Consider the following 19,323-nt stretch of genomic DNA (forward strand, 5'->3'; position numbering starts at 1 on the left):
CTAAAATATTGAAAACATAATATATGAGGTCTTTTATCTGACAACATCATTATATCGTAGACCTAATGATGAAACATACGTCTCTTCATTTTAACAAAAAACAACAAACATTTGTGGAAAATGTCATTTTTTGTCATTTTATTGGCATGTGCTGAGTTTTTTTACTAAATATCAGAATAATAGGAAATATCTGAATACTTTAGTGTAAGAAATGTAGAATATTAGATTATATCAAGAACCAAGCAGCTCTCGTCTTCAGACTAAAAAGAAATTAGTTGTACTTTAATGATTTAGCTCTACTGCCAGAACCTTGGGGCTAGGATTAATGAAACCTAAAACGATACGCTCACAGAAGAATCGATTTGATTTACGGAGTTGAGTTGTGAATTAAAATCCAAACTTCTAGCCTTTTTCTGTGCTCACACAACTTAAAACAAAGAAATTTGGAGAAAATATCTCAAATTCCCACCATCATTCTCTAAAGATAAGCTCTCCCACTGAGCTGATCATTTTTGACCTCGTCGTCCCTCCTTCACCTTTTCAACTCTTTGTTTTCTCCCTTTTCAGATTCCCATGCAGTTTGAGGCATTGCATCTTCCCTTCGCCCTCTCTCTTCGTCTTTGTTCCCTTCTCTTCCACCTTCAGTCGCTGTGCATCAGCCCAGGGCGCTGTTTTCCACTCTGATCTATACCTTTCATAGCAGTATGTCTTATTAATTCAGCATCCTGCCCTGGGCGCAGCCCTTACCCACCCTCACGGCGGGGAGGCAGGGGGAAGATCCAGGCAGGGGGGTGGAGAAAAGGAGGCACACAGAGACTCACAAAGATAGGGTGGATAAAACAGGAAAGCTGGAATTTGTTAAGACTGGTTGTAGTGATGTAGCTCTGTAAAGGCACAGTTCAAAAATGATGATCCTGCCGTCCTAAAACGCTCAAAGGTTAACTGGGGCATCGTTGTGACCTGCCGATTCTTAACTTCACCAACTCAGACTGGTGACTGGTAAGTCAGAAATTTAGAAATCATAACTTTTACTCATTAGAAGCTTGATTCACCAAACAGTGGGCGATAAAACGGAACGGTTTTCCTTCAGAGGGAAACGTTCATATCAGTTTTCCAACTCCATATGAAGTCATGGAGTTGGAAAACTTCACTGTGTCTTATGGTCATTGGTCATCAGACACAATCACCAGTGAAATGACAGTGACCAGTTATTTGGTCATTGACCAATGACCAATGACCAAATGCATTCAAAATGCACTGGAAAATGACCATTTCCAATAAAATGGTCATTGGTCATTGTGTCTGACCAATGAAATAAGCTTCATTTCTTCAAATCTATGACATCTACTGCCTCTCTAACTCTATACTGCTGAAGATTAGGAAGTTAAACCTGCACTTTTTGTCATTTATGAGCCCAAGTCACATCTTGAGTCTTTAGTCTGCTTTGGTCTGTTGGCCCAGAAAGTCCGGCTCAACTCTGATGCAGACCAAAAAAGCAAACTCTGGCCTACAAACTGAGGTCTTGGGTTGCTTGAAGTGAACTCCGCTGCGGTACAAGGGTTCAAAATGCATATGTGAATGTCAAGCGGACCGGAGACCGCTCCAAAAGCAGGTAGCAGACTATAACACAGGGCATTCTGGGTAAAAACAACCACTCAGCAGGTTGCGTAAAGAGTTTGGAGTGTTTGACACAGTGCAACGTGAAAGCAAACCACGCCAGTTGAAAATGTAACAAAAGTTGCAATTTTGGTCCCCAATCAAACAGAGTTTACCCGACTATCAAGTGTGAAAAAACTCTAATCTATCCAAGTCCAATCTGAAGTCATTCATTCATACATTCATTGAATCAGAGTCTCAAACTCAAGTTGCCATCTTTGGTTTAAGACGATCAAACAGATATGATGCGAGTAAAATTAAAACAGTTTTCAAATTCCGGAAACAAGAAAGTTCTTAAAACTAACCTGGCTCTATGTCAAAAAAGAAATTGGCTCCTAAAATTATACCTGGATGTGCCACCATTAGCAACAACTACCATCAAGTGTTTGTGTCAACAGGAAGTTCGTCTCTTACATTTCTCTTCAGTCACAGTTGAGTTTTCCAGCAAGAATGGTCAGTTAAAGGTTCTGGTCAGATTAGCCCAGACCAGAACCTTTAATTTATATTGGTTTTGATTGTAGGTCGACGTCCTGCTGTGCTTTGACTCTTTGTCCTGAATGACTTGAATGTTCTTGGCCAGACTTTCTCCTTCAGGATTTTCTGCTAGAGCAGAATTGATTGTTCTATTGACTACTGCTATTGACTACACTCTAAAAGTGAAACTGTTCTCTGTTTTGTTAGGTAAGCAGTCATTTTGACCTTAGATCTCTACCATAGAGGCCATTTTGGCAGCGTCTCTTTCCTTTAGTTGAATTAATTAATGCAAGCGAGGCCTGCAGTGCTTTAGATGACAGTCTGAGTAATTTTGGGACTTCCTGGAGGTGTTATTGTGTTTTTGGGAATAATAGCTCAACTACTCCTGGGAAGAAGTCATTTCTGAAGAGCAATTCTCTGTATGTTTCACTGCAGTCAGAAAGTACAAACAATGAACCCGCAATCATTTCTATACAGACTTTCTTTCACATTTATGTTTTTAATTAGATCTGGGTTCTTCTGTCTACTCCATGTTGCCAGACAGATTTCAGTTTTGTAAGTGTTTGACCCAACAAGTCGGACAAAAGTCAGGTAAAGGGAGTGAAATTCACAATTGACTCATTATTTAACCAGTGGACAATGATGTTTTCTCATAGGACCAAATTGGTGTGGAGTTGCATGTATTTGGGTTATTGCTGTCTGAGGTTAAAAGTCATTTGAACGTCTGGAACATTTAATGGAACCAAAATGTCAAAGCGGCAGACACCTGGAAGGGAGAAAGACTTTCTCAAAGCTCCAAGTAAGTGTCACCTGAAGCTAAAATTTTAAATGTCCGACTTGGAATAATAAACTGGACTGTGGAAACAGACCGGTCAGAAACATCCCCCACCAATGGAAATGACAGAAATCTACAACAAAGAAACAGGCTGTTGGTGAATTACTACTTTAGGGTCCCTAATCCCAAAGCATACCATCCACATAAACCACCATCATGTGATTACACAGTACTCTGATTGAAATAGCCAGTTTCTGTAAGCTGTGCCGTTAGCTGAGAGGTGAGCCGGGCCAGGGTGTTAAGTTCTGGATGAAATGAGATTTTTCTTGTCAGTTCCGGGTCATTTGTCCCTGCCCACAGCTGCGGATGATGGCCGGTTTGATGGAAGTGGCACAAGTTGTTGCCGAAGACGAATAGTTTCAGTCCCACAGTGCGGGAACGTTGCAGCCGCCGGCTTATATGGGCTGTGAAATATTGGTTCATAAAAATTTAAACTGCATTTTAATTAACAATCCACCTCTCGTATTAATAGTCATTTTCTTCCTCGTAAAAGGAAATTTCCTTTGCACATTTCCCAGTTGCAAAGCGCTACATGCTGCATCGTTGGAGCCTGGATTTCGTCTTCAACAGACCTGACAAATGAGCAGAATAACAAGTGAATGATGGGCCAAACAAATGAGCAGAAAAAAAAAAAAAAACTTGAATCTGAACTTGCTGACAAAACAAAACCACCCACAGCGAAACCGAGCTGCAGCTGGCCGGTTTTCACACAGGAAGGCATTTGTTTTGATCTGAAATGTCAATCACTGCAGACTTTTTCCTTCATTAGTCTCTCTCTGAGCCGAGTTGTTTTATTTTCAGCGCAAAATCCAAATGATTTTCCTGTCATTAGTTAATTCACTTGCATCTTCTGTACCTTAAAAAAGTTGCAGGTTCCCTCCAACCCCACTGCGCCGCTTTCTTAGAGGTATGCATGGTTTAAAGTGAGTTTGTGGAATAAAATAGTAACGTATTGAGGCACCTCGGTGAGATCAGCAGAGTGATCAAAGATGAGCCTCTTCTCTTCAGACTTTCTGCGTCGGGGTCCCGCAAATAAGCAGCTTGAAACAGAAACACCGCTTTCATCTACAGCGGGGGCTTCACAGTTTCTGCACTGCTCAGAATGATCCAGCATTACGGTTATATACGATAAAACATCTTTTTAACAAATTCCAACAGTAAAACCTTAAAAACTTCTAACTTAATAATGAAGAGGTGAAGAAAAATATTTAATTTCAGAGGTTTCTGTCTGAGACGTTCATTTTCACGCAATGATTACACAGCAAACAACTTGAGAGGTTTTTAATTTATGATTGGGTTTTGAAGCCAAATGACTCAGCAGAGATCTTCTTTAGATTGACTTGGTGTGGTTGTCAGTTTAATTACTACATATTCAAATGTGTCACAACTTTGCCAAGTCGTGGGTAACGACTCAAAGTGTGAAAGGACGAAGGCTGAATGGCTTATTGAGAAAATCTCTGAATCCAGACTTCACATTTACAGCTGAGTGGTCAAAACATGACGACATAACGGTCCACCAGCAGGATAATAATCTCCTAATATCGCTGTCGTCATGCTAAAAATTCAACCTGACAATATTTAAAAAGAAAATATTCATTTTCAACACAGCAGCTGAAGGCTAAACGCTGCTTCATGATTCACTGCAATATCCCAACATTTTACTTCCTTAATAAGAGTGAAATCAGCAAGCAGAGGAGAATTCAGGTGTCATTTATTTTTAAAAGGTTGATATAATTTATAGAACTAAGTATTTCTTTATTTTAATATTAATTATAAGACTGAAACATAAAAACTGGGTTTCGTATTTTGGTCTGACAGACATACAATTTCTTGATTTTTTTTTCTCTTGCATTATCTGGGTATGAATTTTTTATTTCTTGGCTATCCTCATCAAAAAGGAAGTGGAGTTTTCTTCCTCCCCAACTCTTGCTGTAATTAGCTAACTTTGACAAATAAGTGCCCAAATCTGGTTTTGATTAAAAATCAATGAAGATCCTATTTTCTATAAAATTGAAAAAAATAAGATAAAATAAAAAAGACATACTTTGTGTTGTTTCTAACATTTTCTTCTTGATTAGATTGTAATTTGTCAGTGAAAATCGTTTGGGAAAAACCATCCATCTGCACCAAAAATGCTGCAAATAGCCCATTATGGAAATTAGCTAATGATGTCATTTAATGACTTTTAGACAGGCAGAAGCCATTTAGAGTTGGCATCATTGTCTTTGAGTTAAAACTGTAATTAAAACGTCTCTATTAGGGGTGAAAACACAGACTGCAGAGGAACAGGCTAAACCTTCTCCAACCTCATGTACTGAACAGTTGCTTTAATCATTTAGCTAAAGTTATTGTTGTAAAAGTCACCACACACTGCGAAAGCACTTTAAAGCATCACTGCACATCATTCATCACTTATGCAGACAGCTAAAATCTCAGTGATTAATGCCTTCTCAGGTTCCAACCTCCTTTAACCGTACTGGAAAATGCAACATTTATAGCACAGCATGAGAGCAAACATTTAGGCAAAACCTGCCAGCCACAACATTCAAACAAACCATAAAATGGATTTCATGCGTTCACAGCCTCTACTTGCTATTAGTCCTTAAACGCAGCATAATTGATTTACCTCACAACCAGTGAGGTGACCTTCATGTCAGCTGTTTACGCTCCTACGGTCGCTCGTTTTAATCTCTCTGAGTTTGTGCGCCACAACTCTGCTTTGAAACTAATCAATGCACTCGGAGAAAACATGCATGTGTGCCTAATGGAGATCATTAGCGGGGCTGCTGCGTGTAAAATAACAATTATAGCTGCAATAATGACAATATAAACCACAATGCGAGCGTGGGCTTCTCCATCAAATCCTGTACAAGATCTCATTGTTTCAAATCATGAGAAGAAATTATAGTTGGTCATTTAAGTCGTTTGGTAAGTGGAATAAAACATCAAACTGATGCATGAGATCTAAAATTCAGACTTGAATGTGTTTGCAGAGACTTTGCAAAATATTAATTTACAGAAATATCCCCACTTAAAGAGTTGCTGCGGACACTTTGCCCTGCTCTCTTGTGCAAAAACACAAAATCTCACCAAGTATGTTTGGCCTAGTTTCTAGTGCAAATATCTTTGTAAATGGCAAAAACTAACTGAAAAGTAACTTTTCAGCAAGATATAAAGGCTTGTCGTAAGGAAATAATTTCTTAATATTTATGAAAAAGCGCTGGTTCTATTGGCAGATAAATTAATTTATGGGAAAAATGTCTGGATACAAGTCAAATAATCAGCATGTTTACTCATCCAGCCAGTTAATATCCATTAGGATTGTGGTAAATAAAGGAACTTTAGGTAATCAGTACGCTGGAGGCGTCTAGCCCCGTTTCTTCTCCGTCTGTCAGTGCGGGTCAGAGAACGGCTTTCACATGTCGGCTAATCCTGCAAAGTCAGAGAGCCGCTGCTGAGTCAGCAGGGCATCGCAGCGCCGTTGAATTAACTGTAATCAAACGATCGGTTCATAATAAGCTTAGTTTACTTTGTTCCAGAAGCACAACTGTGCTCGACGTAACAATTTGTGTAGCCATCCAAAATGAACATATACCAGATCATCAGTTCCTGCCGTTGTTCGGAAGGTACTGATGTTAAATCAGTACCTGATGTTAGAGTACAAGGTCATAAAAATGTATGTGTGCGCGGAAATGTCCGGCGGACTGAAGTACGCCCGAGTATGTGGGAGCCTTAAGTCAGCCAATAGCTGCTTTCCTTGCTGAGGAGTTGGAAACAGAAGGAGGTTCCTCAGTTTTGGTTATTTAGTTTGTTTTTCTCAGAAAAATACTTCAAATAATTTAAAGTTTTCTAGCACATAAACATATTTTATCTCAATATTGATGAAAGAAAGATGAGTTTATAAAAACACTTCAACTGAAAGTACCTTACAGGGATGTGAAGAAATTAAATTGGATTATAAATTTAAATCTGTAAATGCATAACTGCATTTTGCTAAATAAAATGTGCAACAAACAGAGTGCTGGTTCTGTTCTGCAGCTGAAAGCTCATTGAAAGAGTAAATTTAAAACAATACTGTACGGCTAAAATGAAAACATAAGCAGAGTGTGAGCAGAATAATAACAGATTTTTTTTTCCAATAACAGCTCGACAAGAGCAAAGTTAATTGCTGAATTGATCGTCTAATTTCAGAGCTATAGGTTTACAGCCGTACAGTCGGGTGAAGATCGATCAGTTATCCTGCATGGAGCAAACGCATTTATGTATGAACGCCTTGGGATTGTAGCTGGATGTTTAAGTGACAAAGCAGCACAAAGTGGAATATGACTGTGAAGTTAATGGAGTTTTAAAAAGTGTTTCCAAAAAAATCTGAAAGGTGTGGCAGTCATTTGTACTCAGCTGCCATGAGTTAATACTTAAAAGTAACTTCTGTTGTAATTTAAAGTGAAAGAAATTAACAAAAGTATTGAAGGAAAGAGGAAGGAAGAAGGAATGAAGGAGAGAAAATAACAGAGAAATGGTAAAATAAAGGATGACAGGACAAAAGGAAGGTTGAAAGAAACAGTAAGTGATGAAAGAACAAAAGACAGTATGAAATGGATGACAGAAAGGATGAAAGGAAGGTTTAAACAACAAAAGAAAGGATAAAAGGAACAGCAAAAGACAGGATGAAAGACAGGATAAAAGAACACAAGAAAGAAAAAAGGAATAGGATGAATGGATGACAGAAAGGATGAAAGAAAGGATGAACAGATGAAAGGATGGTTGAAAGAACAAAAAAATGAAGGATAAAAGATAAGATGAAATGAATGACAAAGAACAAAAGGATGAAAGGAAGGTTCAAACAACAAAAGAAATGATAAAAGGAATGATAAAAGACAGGATAAAAGACAGGATAAAAGAACAAAAGAAAGAAAAAAGGAACAGGATGAAATGGATTAAATATAGGATGAAAGGAAGGATGAAAGGTTAAAACAAAGAATGAAAGAAAGGATGAAAAAGGACAGAAGACAAAGGACAAAATAACAGCAGGAAACAAATGGAATAAATAAAATATAAGAAAGAAAGAATGAAGGGACACAGTGAAAAAATAAAGGAGGAACACAGTGAAGCGTAGAAGGGAGGGAAGAAAGACGAACATGAATCCAGAGGTTCCCAGGAAGCCTCTGAAACAAAACGCTGGTAAGAAACACGGAGCTAAAGGTTCCTGTCCGGCCCAGAGGTTCTGCATCCTTAGATTCTGCCCCGGTTCTCCGGTGAGGGCGGAACATCTCTTTTGTCGTGCAAAGACTCAAAAGACGGACCATTACTTGCTGAAAAACGAAGTCCAACACATCCATCCAGCCTGTACAATATTCATAAAAACCTTTGTATAAAATCTGTGTCAGCAGGAGAACGTTGACTATTTTTAGCAACGTCTTTGCAGCTCAAACTTGGATCAAAGGTAACACCCAACTCTTCAGATGTTGTGTCTTGACGTTCGCAGCTTTAGAGCAAAGAAGCTGATAAATTTACCATGAGATACACACAGACACACAACTCCTGAGATCAGATTTGTCTTCCTCCTCTCCGGGTTCTTATGACTGAACAACAAGGAACTTCACAGCTGTCAGAAGACTTCCTCGCTTCCTTGAAAGACGAAATAAATTTCCCTTTGTGCCAAAAAGTCATTTTAGATTGAGGTGTCATAAAAATAAACTTTAGTATTTCTCACCCTGTGACACTCACTAAATAATTAATAGAGAAGCTGCATTACGTAATAATGTAATATAACTGAGCTTTAAATGTAATAAAACATTAAAACCGTTTTATGTAATAATTGACACAAACGGTAATAAAATCCTGGCAATACTTTCTGCCAAATAAGTGGTAACATTATTACATTTTGCGGCAATTATTAAAACTATCAAACTGTTTGTGTTCATACTAATCATTGTACTTCTAATAATCATTGTAGATCGTATACGCATTTAAAATGGAAATCCAGTTTGCCGACCTGCTGCTAATCGGTGCCTCCATCTCCTGGCAGGACACCAACGACAGGCCACTGCATCACACAGCGGAGTTTCTCTTATTGGTTGATGCTCCGGATTCAGCAGCGATAGTTACATTTTTTTCAACTCCAGCGTCGGACGCTCAAAGACGCTTCGATTGCGCAGCGCCTGGTGCGTAAAACGTGTGGCGACATGTTTCCATGTAGATTTGAAATGGAAACCAGATGTGACTGGCACTCAAATCAAGTTTGGTGTGAATGCCCCATAACTCTTTGGTTACCTAGCAACAACGAGTTGAGTAACTGCCGCAGCAGCAGTTTCATGTTCCATCTCTGTGCCTCAAAACTGCTTAAAAATAAAAACAAAAAATGGTGTGGACTGAAAACGGTGGATAAAACCAAACAACAAAAAAGCCAATCAATAATTATTGACACTGGTATAAAACGCTTATGTCGTGACAAGTTTTTCAGCCATATTGTCCAGCCCTACAACTTGCCAACTGCCTCCAAACTGAATCCATTTTAATAAACCGAAACAAGAGGCTCTGTGTCGGCTGTAAATCTATTATACATAACGACAAAACAAACACGCTTCGCCCTTAATCACAGCCATAATTCCTGCCTGAAGTCATAATAACGGCCCTTTTCATTGTCCCAACCGGTCCATTTCTTCTCAAAAGGTTCCCCCCTTTATCATATTTAACAAACATTAAGGAGGGAAAAAAGGGACTCCTGCAGTGGCAAACAAGAGGAGCATGGCCATTAAAATGGCAAACAGCTGCCTGCGGAGCTGGCATCACATCCCTGAGGACAGCTTTCACCTTGGTGGGATGAAAAGGATGGGGACGCTGTGTCGGATTCAGATGGAGCGCTACAAAAACAGGCATCTGGGCGATATCAGTGTGTCTGCTAAATGTGCAATTACCAAACCAAGGCAGGCAGACTTGGTGAAGGTTTCCAAACGTGATTAGAATATCGATGCAATAGACTGTTCTTTGAAAAAGTATTTGCTGTCTTGAAGATTTACTTTTTTTATGTTTCAGATTACAAACCACATTTAAACACTGAAAATGTTTTGAAAATAATCAATTAAGGCCAGAAATCTGTCTAAGTGACCCAGGATCTCTGTGAAAAACCATCATGCAGGCTTGATTAAAAAAAAAAAAAGTGAAGAAATCACATGAGTAGAAACTCAGAAAGCAAAACTAAAGCAGCATTCACACCAGCCTGTTTGTTTGCCAATAAAGTTTGGTTCTTTTGGGTATGAATGCGATAAACAAGTGAACTCTGGTCCGCATAAAAACCTCAGTGAACTCTGGAGCAGTTCGAATGCATATATGAATGCCAATCGGACCGGAGACTGCTCCAAAAGCAGAAGCGAACTATAGCGCAGGGCATTCTGGGTAAATACAACCAAAACAATCTGCTAGTGGGAGAAATGGTTCATGGCCTTTTATCAAAGACTAAAGAGAAATCCTACAAACTCAAAAATATGACATGCTTTTATTTTGTGAAGAAGGAAGGTGCGCTCAGTCTTCTTCAGATGTCGTTTCCTTCAGTGGTTCTTCGTGCAGCGCCCCCACAGGCGAGGAGGGGAACAGATATTTTAAAGTGATTAGTTTGACAGTGCAAACACACAAACAGGACAATTTAGACAGCCAGACATAAAACCAGCTTGGTTTTGGTAGCTTATCTCTTTTAATAAGTGACTCTCTCATTTGAAAACTGCAGTTTGCATCGACTTGAGTCACCACCGTTATTTTGTTTGCAATTTGTTCTGATCTGAAGCATTTAGGTTTGACAATGAAGCAAAAACCAAAGAAATCAGTACTTTTAAGAGAACTGTACCTCAGAAGTAAATAATTGATGCTGTTCAGGTCTGATTCAATAACTTTGATACAACATTTAAAGCTTCAACATCTTGTTGCAACAGGTTATACGGGGTCCATGCAATAGGAGTGTAACAGCACATTGTACATGGTTTGGTATGAGTCAGTACAACAGGCAAAAGAAATAAATAAAAAAGCTGTTTTCTTTTCTTTGGATATCAATGAATAATCCTCTCAAAGAGAAAGAATGAACATCCTTGGTGTGAGTTATGCTCAGAGTTGTCTTTGTGTTCCAGTAAGTTAAATTAAAAATAAAAGCAGTTTATTTTTTCTGCAACTAAAAAAAGGAAAAAGTCAAAAAATATCAAGCAAACTGTTTAAGCGATAGGAGTATTACGCAGCTTTGTAGAATGAAAAGGTTTCACAAGTCTGCAAATTCATAAAGTTTCATTTTAAAACAGGAGGATGGATTCAGTAGCAACCAACTTCATACTAATGACAAAAACCAATTAAATAACCGACGTTTTGCGTCTGTTTGGATAGAAAAAGGCTTGATGAAGCGGCTGTGCAGAAAAATGGCCCAATAAGCGGTGATTATGGCCTCTCCAGGTTATATTCAGTCTGTCTCTGGGGAACTGACTGACAAATGGAGAGAGTCTCAGAAGAAATCATAAAACGAACAAAACAAGGTTTAAAAAAAAAATTCAATTTCAACCTCCAACCAGAAGAGCCTTCGTAGCTAAACCAAGACGCAGCCCTGAAAGCACAGATGTTGGTTTATCTCTGGGAAAAAAAAAAGAAAAGCAAAGCTAACGGAGACAAACTAATCAGCTTACGGCTCTCTCTAAAGCTCCCTCTCCCATTTCTCTCCTTTTTGTGAGCCACACTTAATCATTCAGCAGAAAAACACTGATATCATGGAGGAAGAGAAAAGACGAAGCGCTGAAGAGCTTTCAACAGGGAGGTCTAGTGTTTTTCAGAGATTGCTCCTGTGTGAGGACGGCTGTAAAACCCCCTTCAGTCACCATGTCTTTTATCAGCTCAGGTCAATTTTTGGTTCAAGAGAAAATTTTAAGTGCAAAGCAGAATTTATTCTCACTAATAATGATCTTACATAACTCCAGTTTTTCTCACAGTTGAAACCAGAAGTTTACATACGTCAAATAAAGACACATTCATATTTTTTACTCACTGTGATGTTTAACTTCTCTTGATTTAATGATCAAAATTATTTCTATTTGCTAAATGCCACAGTAATAATGAGTGATTTATTTATCAATGTATTTAAAATCAGAAGTTTACATAGGATGATTATTATGAATCTGATATATTCTGTCATTATTGTGGATTTTAACAAATAGAAATAATTTAGCTTATTCTATTTGACCTAAAACAAGAGAAACTTGATTTGACTTCAGAAAGTAAGAAAAATGGTTCATCGGTCTTAATATTTGGTGTATAAAAACTTATATACACAAATATTAGCATGTCTGGTAACAGAGAGAAGTCAGAGAATGTGCTTTTTTATTTTTATTTAACCATGACTTCACAGGAAACTTTTTCAGAGACCTTGTCAAAAGGTGTGTAGTAATTAAAAATTGCAGACGACTAAAACATTATAAAAAATCTTAAGTAAAACACAAGAACAAATTATTTCACACACTGTGATCAACTTAAAGTAAATAGCAGTTACAGAAATGTTTTCACAACATTTATACGTTGGGAATTGTTGGAAATGCAGCCATAATTATGCAAAAAGTTATTTATTTTTAATGTTCGAGTTCATTTCTATTTAACAAATGTATTTTTTTTTGTCCCGTACCGAAATTTTGCTAATATTAAAAATAATTTTTTCTTTCCATTGGTTTAACTGGTAATTCTGAGGAACAGATGTTGTCTTCCAGATGTGTACAGTAGCACAGCAGCTTCCTGTGCTCATCCAGGCATGATCGATTTGTTTACACCCTTTGGGTCACAGCCTGCAACAACGACAAATCAGCTGCATGAGGGGAATCTCTTCACCCAGCACATATGGGGGTCTGCAGATAAAAACACATTTACCTCGAATGGTGTTGTTTTACTGTCACTAATATAATTAACGCAAAGTTTCAGCTTTATGACTACATGCTAACATGCTCTGCTCCTGCCAACTCACATGAGCTGGAAGGGGAAACGTTTGATCACTTTCTTTAAGGTCAAACTGCAGCAGCTGAGATGCTGCGACACAGAGAGGAGGTGTGTTTCTCTTACTGTCTCAGCATTAATAAAAGACAAAGCGTTCGATGGATCGGAACAGCGTCGACATTAGGAAGTTAAGAAAAATTAGTGTTGTAGTTCCAGGTTATGAAGCAGCTACTGAAGCATGTGGGGGAAATGTGGTTCAGAATAACAGAGAGAAATCAGACGCTGAACAGTGAATGACATGGTAAATTTAACCATGATTCAGATGTTTTAAGGGTGTGAAACAAAGAAAAAAACATCTTAATGGTGTAGCGCATGCAACAGGAGAGCGCTGCTGCTAATTGCTATGAATAGAAAGCAGATTGTTTCAAGTCTAAAGTCAGTTTTCTAACAAGTCAGATGGATGTGTGGTGAAAAAGAGAAAGTAAATGAAAAGATTCATAAAGATCAACTATGCAGAAATCACTTTATGAAAGTATAAACGTAATCTCTTCCTTCCCCCTCAGCAGTTTCTCTACTGGAAAGAAATTATGAGGCAGACAGTTTGAACAGGGAGTCAACAGCCAGACTGTAGGCTGTAGGTGTTGTTTGTGAGCATAAAGTTTCTCATAGTAAATTGATATACAGCTCTAGAAAAAATGAAGAGCCCTCTGCACTGAACCCCATTGAAAACCTGATAGTTATTCCACCAAACATTGATTCCTGAACTCTTCCTGAGTTAAATCATTAGTATTGTTGTTTCTAAATGAACATGAACTTATAGCTTTTTGGGGGCGGGGTTTTGCATTATTTGAGGTAAGAAAGCTCAGAATCCTTTTTGTTATTTTGACCATTTCTCATTTTGTGCAAATAAATACTAAATTTTTGCTTGGAATTTCAAACATGTTGTCAGTAGCTCATAGAATAAAATTATAATATCCATTATACTCAAAACTATAAAGAGTAAAATTAGAAAACCTGATCACTTTCCCAGAGCTGAATGAAAATGATTCTGGACGTATGACATTGCATCATCCTGATCGCAGATGTGAATTGAATCAAAATTGATCATAAGAGACTTTGTGATGTCAAGAAACATTATATTGGCATGAAAATCCATCAATTTAATATTGTATTGTGATAAAGCTACTAACAACACAGTTGTTAGAAATGTACCACACAGTAACAATAAATGCATTCAGATAAAGCGTTTATCTGAACGGCACCAAATTTTAGCTTTTTGAATTAGTTTTTGAGATATTTACTTCTGCAGTGACTAACCACAGAGCGCTTCTAAATCCGTAGTAAAGGTGCCGGTTTGCCAAGTGTCCAAGCTACAGCTGTAAGATATTTCCACTTCTTCAGTTTAAGAGTTGCATTATGCATATAAGTATTGTCTTCAATGTCTGGCAACTTTTGGCAATTTTCTCACCTATCTTTTGCTCAGTGTCACTTTTTAAAAATTTTTTTTTACAGTTCATCAACTTTCTCCTGACTTCAAACCTGAACACAACTTAAAAAACAACAACTTGTAAATAACATTGTAGTTTTTGCAGCTGATACCACTTTGACTCTAAAACTGACATTGTTGATTGACATTTTTCCTCTTTTTCTAACTTCTTGTTAAGTTCAATTAAACATTTAGCAGCCAACGCTTCTGGATTGTAACTAAGTAAAACGGCAGTCGTGCTGTGAGTGAGTTTGAGTCGTGCATGGATGTAAACAGACTCATCCTGTGTTTATTTCCTTGATGTTTCCTAATGAGGATGCAGCTGTGACTCAAGATGCCACGTTGAGGGGCGAGAGCAGGGCTGCATTCACTCAGACAATGTGCAGTGAGCATTATGGATGCGGAGTGCCATGATTTCTGTTTTTAGGGGACGGATTAGAGGACGCACACCAGCTGGAGGTGCGGCAGAGAAGTGGCAATTCGCAAAAAACAAACAGAAGCAGATGGAAGATTTGTTGATTGTTGTATTACGATTGTGTTACTGTGTTGCAAGACTTAAGGAGCTGGTGAGCTAAAACTTTTCCGGTGATGCATCAAACTTTTTGTTTGCCGTTTTTCTTGTATCCACATAATGTCTGCTCCCACTTGTTTCCTTAAAGTAGCTGTGCTGAAAGTCAAATGCTATGCTGTAAGTTTTATTTGCAGTGGCTCATTAGCAGAACTTTATTACATGCAGAGGAGGTAGTTGAACCAGCTGGATGAGCTTTGTAGGACCAGAGACATCTAAAACTGGCAGAAAACTGCAACACTCAATGGGCGAGAGTTTGGGTCGATACCGGTCCACCATGCGTTCATCAATATGTGTGATATGAACCAAAAGAAACATCCAGACGCAAAATAGGGCTGTAGTGATACAATAATCTCACGATACGATACGCGATATTCTGCTCACGATACGATATATATTGTGATATTCAGCAAACAATACAATTTTGGCGATTTTCTGAAAGATTTTAGAGGGACAGAATGATTTTGGTGACATTTTTTGACTGTTATAGAGTTGGATTGAATTAATTTAACTGAAAACTGATTAAAAGTAACAACTACACAATACCTGGCTCTGGTTGGACATGGACACAGACTTAAAGTCGACAGCTGGACAAAATGAATCAAAAAAGTGGTGAGAAAACATATTTATTTTAATTGAAACAGTACAAACTGTAGCTTACATGCATTTGTAAAGTAAATACAGTCCACCAAGTACCCTGCTCTGAATAGTTTGATACCTTTTTAACCTTGACACTTAACATCTGAAGGAATCACTCTAAGCCTGATGACCTAATCACTCTCCCAGCAAAGCAAGCAGTGAGTGAGCAAGGTGACAGTTGGATGTTACGATACTTGTGGATGAATATCGATTTTTTTCTAGGAAAGAAAATATCGATATACATCGCAAAATCGATATTATTACACAGCCCTAACGCATACTATCTTTTATTTTCCAACTTTCAGAGCCTCTTGTCACTTTAAATACAAATAAGCCGCTGCTAGCCACGCCTCTAACTCAATGTTTAACACTCACACATGAAAATGGCTGCAAACAGATGCGCAATTATACAACCGTACATCTTTGAAAAGCAGAAGTGGAGCCTCCTGCACAACCAGTAAGTATGCAGCAAGTGGTTTCTGAATGGTAAGTCTTTTCCAGCAGCCACTGTACAGCGGTAAAACCAGCTGAACAAACATGCTGGAACTCAGCTGAGGTTGCTAGGTAACGGGGAGTGCCTCCTGATTTGTGGTGTTATATTCCAGAGGTTTTCAAAATGCCTCATTTTCCAGACACCAAAAAACCTGAACTTACTTCCAAAAAGATGACTGGGAAGTTTTTTTGTTTTTAAGTGTTTGAGCTGTTTTTAGAAGGAGTAGAAACCCAAGTAGAAGAATAAAAACCTGCAAAATGTGAATTTTACACAATTCATCCCACAATAGCGCCTCCACTTGGTGAGGAAACTCCAAAGCTTTTATATCACTGAGGACATTTTAACTGTGGCCTACAAATCACTTACTGAATCAATCCACCTTCAACATTTCCTGGTGGCTCAGCCACTTTACTACCAAACATAAAACAAAACTCATTGCATAATTAATGAGGCCATTAAAACAACCCAACTCTTGGCTGCTCAACTGAAGAACCCCTCCCACCTCGTTTACTATTTCTGTTGACCTTCTTTTATGTGTTAAATAGTTTTAAATGTGAAGGTTGTCTCTGTCAAAGAGCTGCTTTGAGCCATAAGAACCTGCAGAAAATCTTCTGAAGAACTCATTTTTTATTCTCATTCTTAATGAGAAGCGTTTCATTTTTGGCTTTGAAGGAGCCACAGGATTATCTAACCTATCACTTATTAATAAAGATTAATAAGAGCAACTTACTGCTGATCCATTTGGCGTTTGGGTCATGAACCTTGAATTCTTTTCGAAAGAGGTCTCCAACCGTAACCTTGCCTTTCAGAGCCAGACGGTCGTCTTCACCTGCAAAGGAAATGACTATTTTAGTGCAGGTAGGCGTTAGCATGCAGAAAAGTAGCAGGATGGGATGAGGTACAATTCTGATTAGCTCGGATTTTATCCACAAAAAGTCAGATTCTTTGGTAACCAAGAGAATCTATTAGGCATGTCTTACAGGTTAAAATAAAAATATTCTTTTGTATCCATCTTTAGAGGTTTAAAGCACTCTTAAATGAAACATTCACACGTGTGAATCCATGTCAGGTCAGAGTAAAAAGCAAGACACTCTTGCTTTTTACTCTGAAGTGAATGTATTTTTATCTTAATACTTGCAACAATAAAACATCTTCAGTAAAAAACATTTTGAGGAGCTGACTTGAATAAAAACATGGATATGTTTTTATTTGTGGTGGCAAAAGAAATGTTGAGAAAAAAAACAAATATTTGTGTTCCTGCGTCTTTAATTATTTGATACGCCTTCCAGATTTAAAGTTTATTACTGACAGAATAAGAACAAAGACAGATGGATCCCAAAAACAACATTTTATTGCTTCACACCTAAGAATTTAAAAATACTTTTAGTACATGAAAATGAGACTCATAAATATTATAAATCTGTGTTTTTGCTCAGTTAGAATCTTAGATTGAATCATAAAATTGGGTGCAGAGAGCAGTGAATATAAATAACTAAAAGCTACTTTTTCTTACCTTTTAATGATTCAAATTTAAAGCCAAACCTAATTTAATGTCCTTGTTTCACTTTTAGCGCTACAATATAATTAAATATCTTCCATTTGTCACATAAATACAACAAAAAGGGCAAAATAAAGTCGCTGTTCTGATAATTAAACCGTTAAGTTAAATTCAAGGGCTGGTTTTGTGGTTTGAAAAGCTTTTTGAAGCAGGCGGTGAAACAGAAAAAGACCACAGAGATGGGAAACAAATTTCTCTTTAACTCTCAACAACAAAAAGCAGAGAATCTATAACGTCCTTTTGTCAGATTTTTTACCTTAAACTGCATCTTAACAACTTTCTCCCCACAGGCTGTTCACCTTTCAAAGAAGAATACCTTATATGAGAAATAAAAGAAGAAGAAGCCACACACGAGCATAATAACAAAGGCTTCATCGTATAACTCCCTCAGGCTTTTGATAAAACTGGGATGGGTTCTATTTGTCAGCACAGACGCACATATTTACCGAAAGTGCCTCCTGCAATTTATTTCAGCTTAATTTCATCCATCAATGCTCATCATATCATCTTCGGCTCCATAAAATCACTCAGAGCGAAGGGAGAAGGCAGAGAAAGAAGCTGTAGTTTTCAGAACGAGTTCAACCTGTAATATTTTATTAAAAACTTCAACTTTTAGTCAAAAATTATAGATTTTTTTTATCTTCTTATTTTCTCTGACATCCACCTCTCAATGGCATCAAACTGTCTTTGGCTTTCATTAAAATCTCATCCATTCAAAGCTTCTTGCAATGATATCATGTAAATCAAGGACTAATTTGTTGGAAATTAAAATCTTTTATTATGGGCTCATCTGGTTAAGAACCAATTATTTCAACTTCCTTTGTTTGCTACAAGAAAATAGTTTCTACATGCAAATGTCCCAGATATAAATTGACTGTTAAACGACAAAACATTCATATTCTTGCATTTATTGAATCGGTTAATGTAAGTAGTTTATAGTTGCTGTCTCTAATCTCCAGATACGATACATGTTTGCTGAAAGGTGATTAAAAAGTAACATTTCAGCAACTGGAAGATGTGGGCTTGATGGAAAAGCAACATCATTTAATTCCTTACACAAAAAACGACGGGTCTAATGTTGCATTCACAAAACGCAATTTGAGCGTCAGGTTTACATTCAAAGTCTGTGTGGAGGAGCGTCGATGACACGTTTCATCGTCCGACGCTGAAGTTGAAAAATCTGAACCTTCGCTGCTCAACGCGGAGCATCAACCAGCACCTACTGGTGCATTTTCTCAGAAAAAAAATCTATGGTGGATAAACTGAATGTCGCCGTTTGCTCTCGTCCTCTAATCTACGACCAATCAAGTTATGACAGGAAGAGAAAGGACCTGACATGGATGAGGATCCGCGAGGAAGTTGGAATGTTGGGTAAGTTTGAAAATATTTCCCCACATTTGAGCTATCCGAATCCGTCCAGCAAAAACGTTGAGTCACATTAAATAAATGATGTATTTATTTAGACAAATATGCAGGAGACGGTGGAAGAGTTTGAAGGACATGCATGCCAAGGAGTTTCCTCTCAACGCTGTCGAGAGCAAAAAATGTCAAGCGTCTGACTTCAAAGTGCACACGCGTCGGACCCGGAGCGTCGGACCCGGAGCGTCGGACCCGGAGCGTCGGACCCGGAGCGTCGGACCCGGAGCGTCGGACCCGGAGCGTCGGACCC

General features: G+C 38.0%; 1 protein-coding gene across 7 annotated transcripts in view; it reads right to left on the reverse strand.

Moving 5' to 3' along the window:
* Positions 1–19,323, reverse strand: part of dpp6a (dipeptidyl-peptidase 6a) — a 280,730-nt gene that overhangs the window by 41,956 nt on the left and 219,451 nt on the right. For all 7 annotated transcript variants that reach the window (XM_007555698.2, XM_007555699.2, XM_007555700.2 and 4 more), the window contains one exon: positions 16,827–16,925. In XM_007555698.2, coding sequence (XP_007555760.1) covers positions 16,827–16,925 — 99 coding nt within the window. The remainder of the gene's footprint in view (positions 1–16,826; positions 16,926–19,323) is intronic.

This window comes from Poecilia formosa, unplaced genomic scaffold (genome assembly GCF_000485575.1).
Source record: "Poecilia formosa unplaced genomic scaffold, Poecilia_formosa-5.1.2 Scaffold72, whole genome shotgun sequence".
Classification (NCBI taxonomy): Eukaryota; Metazoa; Chordata; class Actinopteri; order Cyprinodontiformes; family Poeciliidae; genus Poecilia; species Poecilia formosa.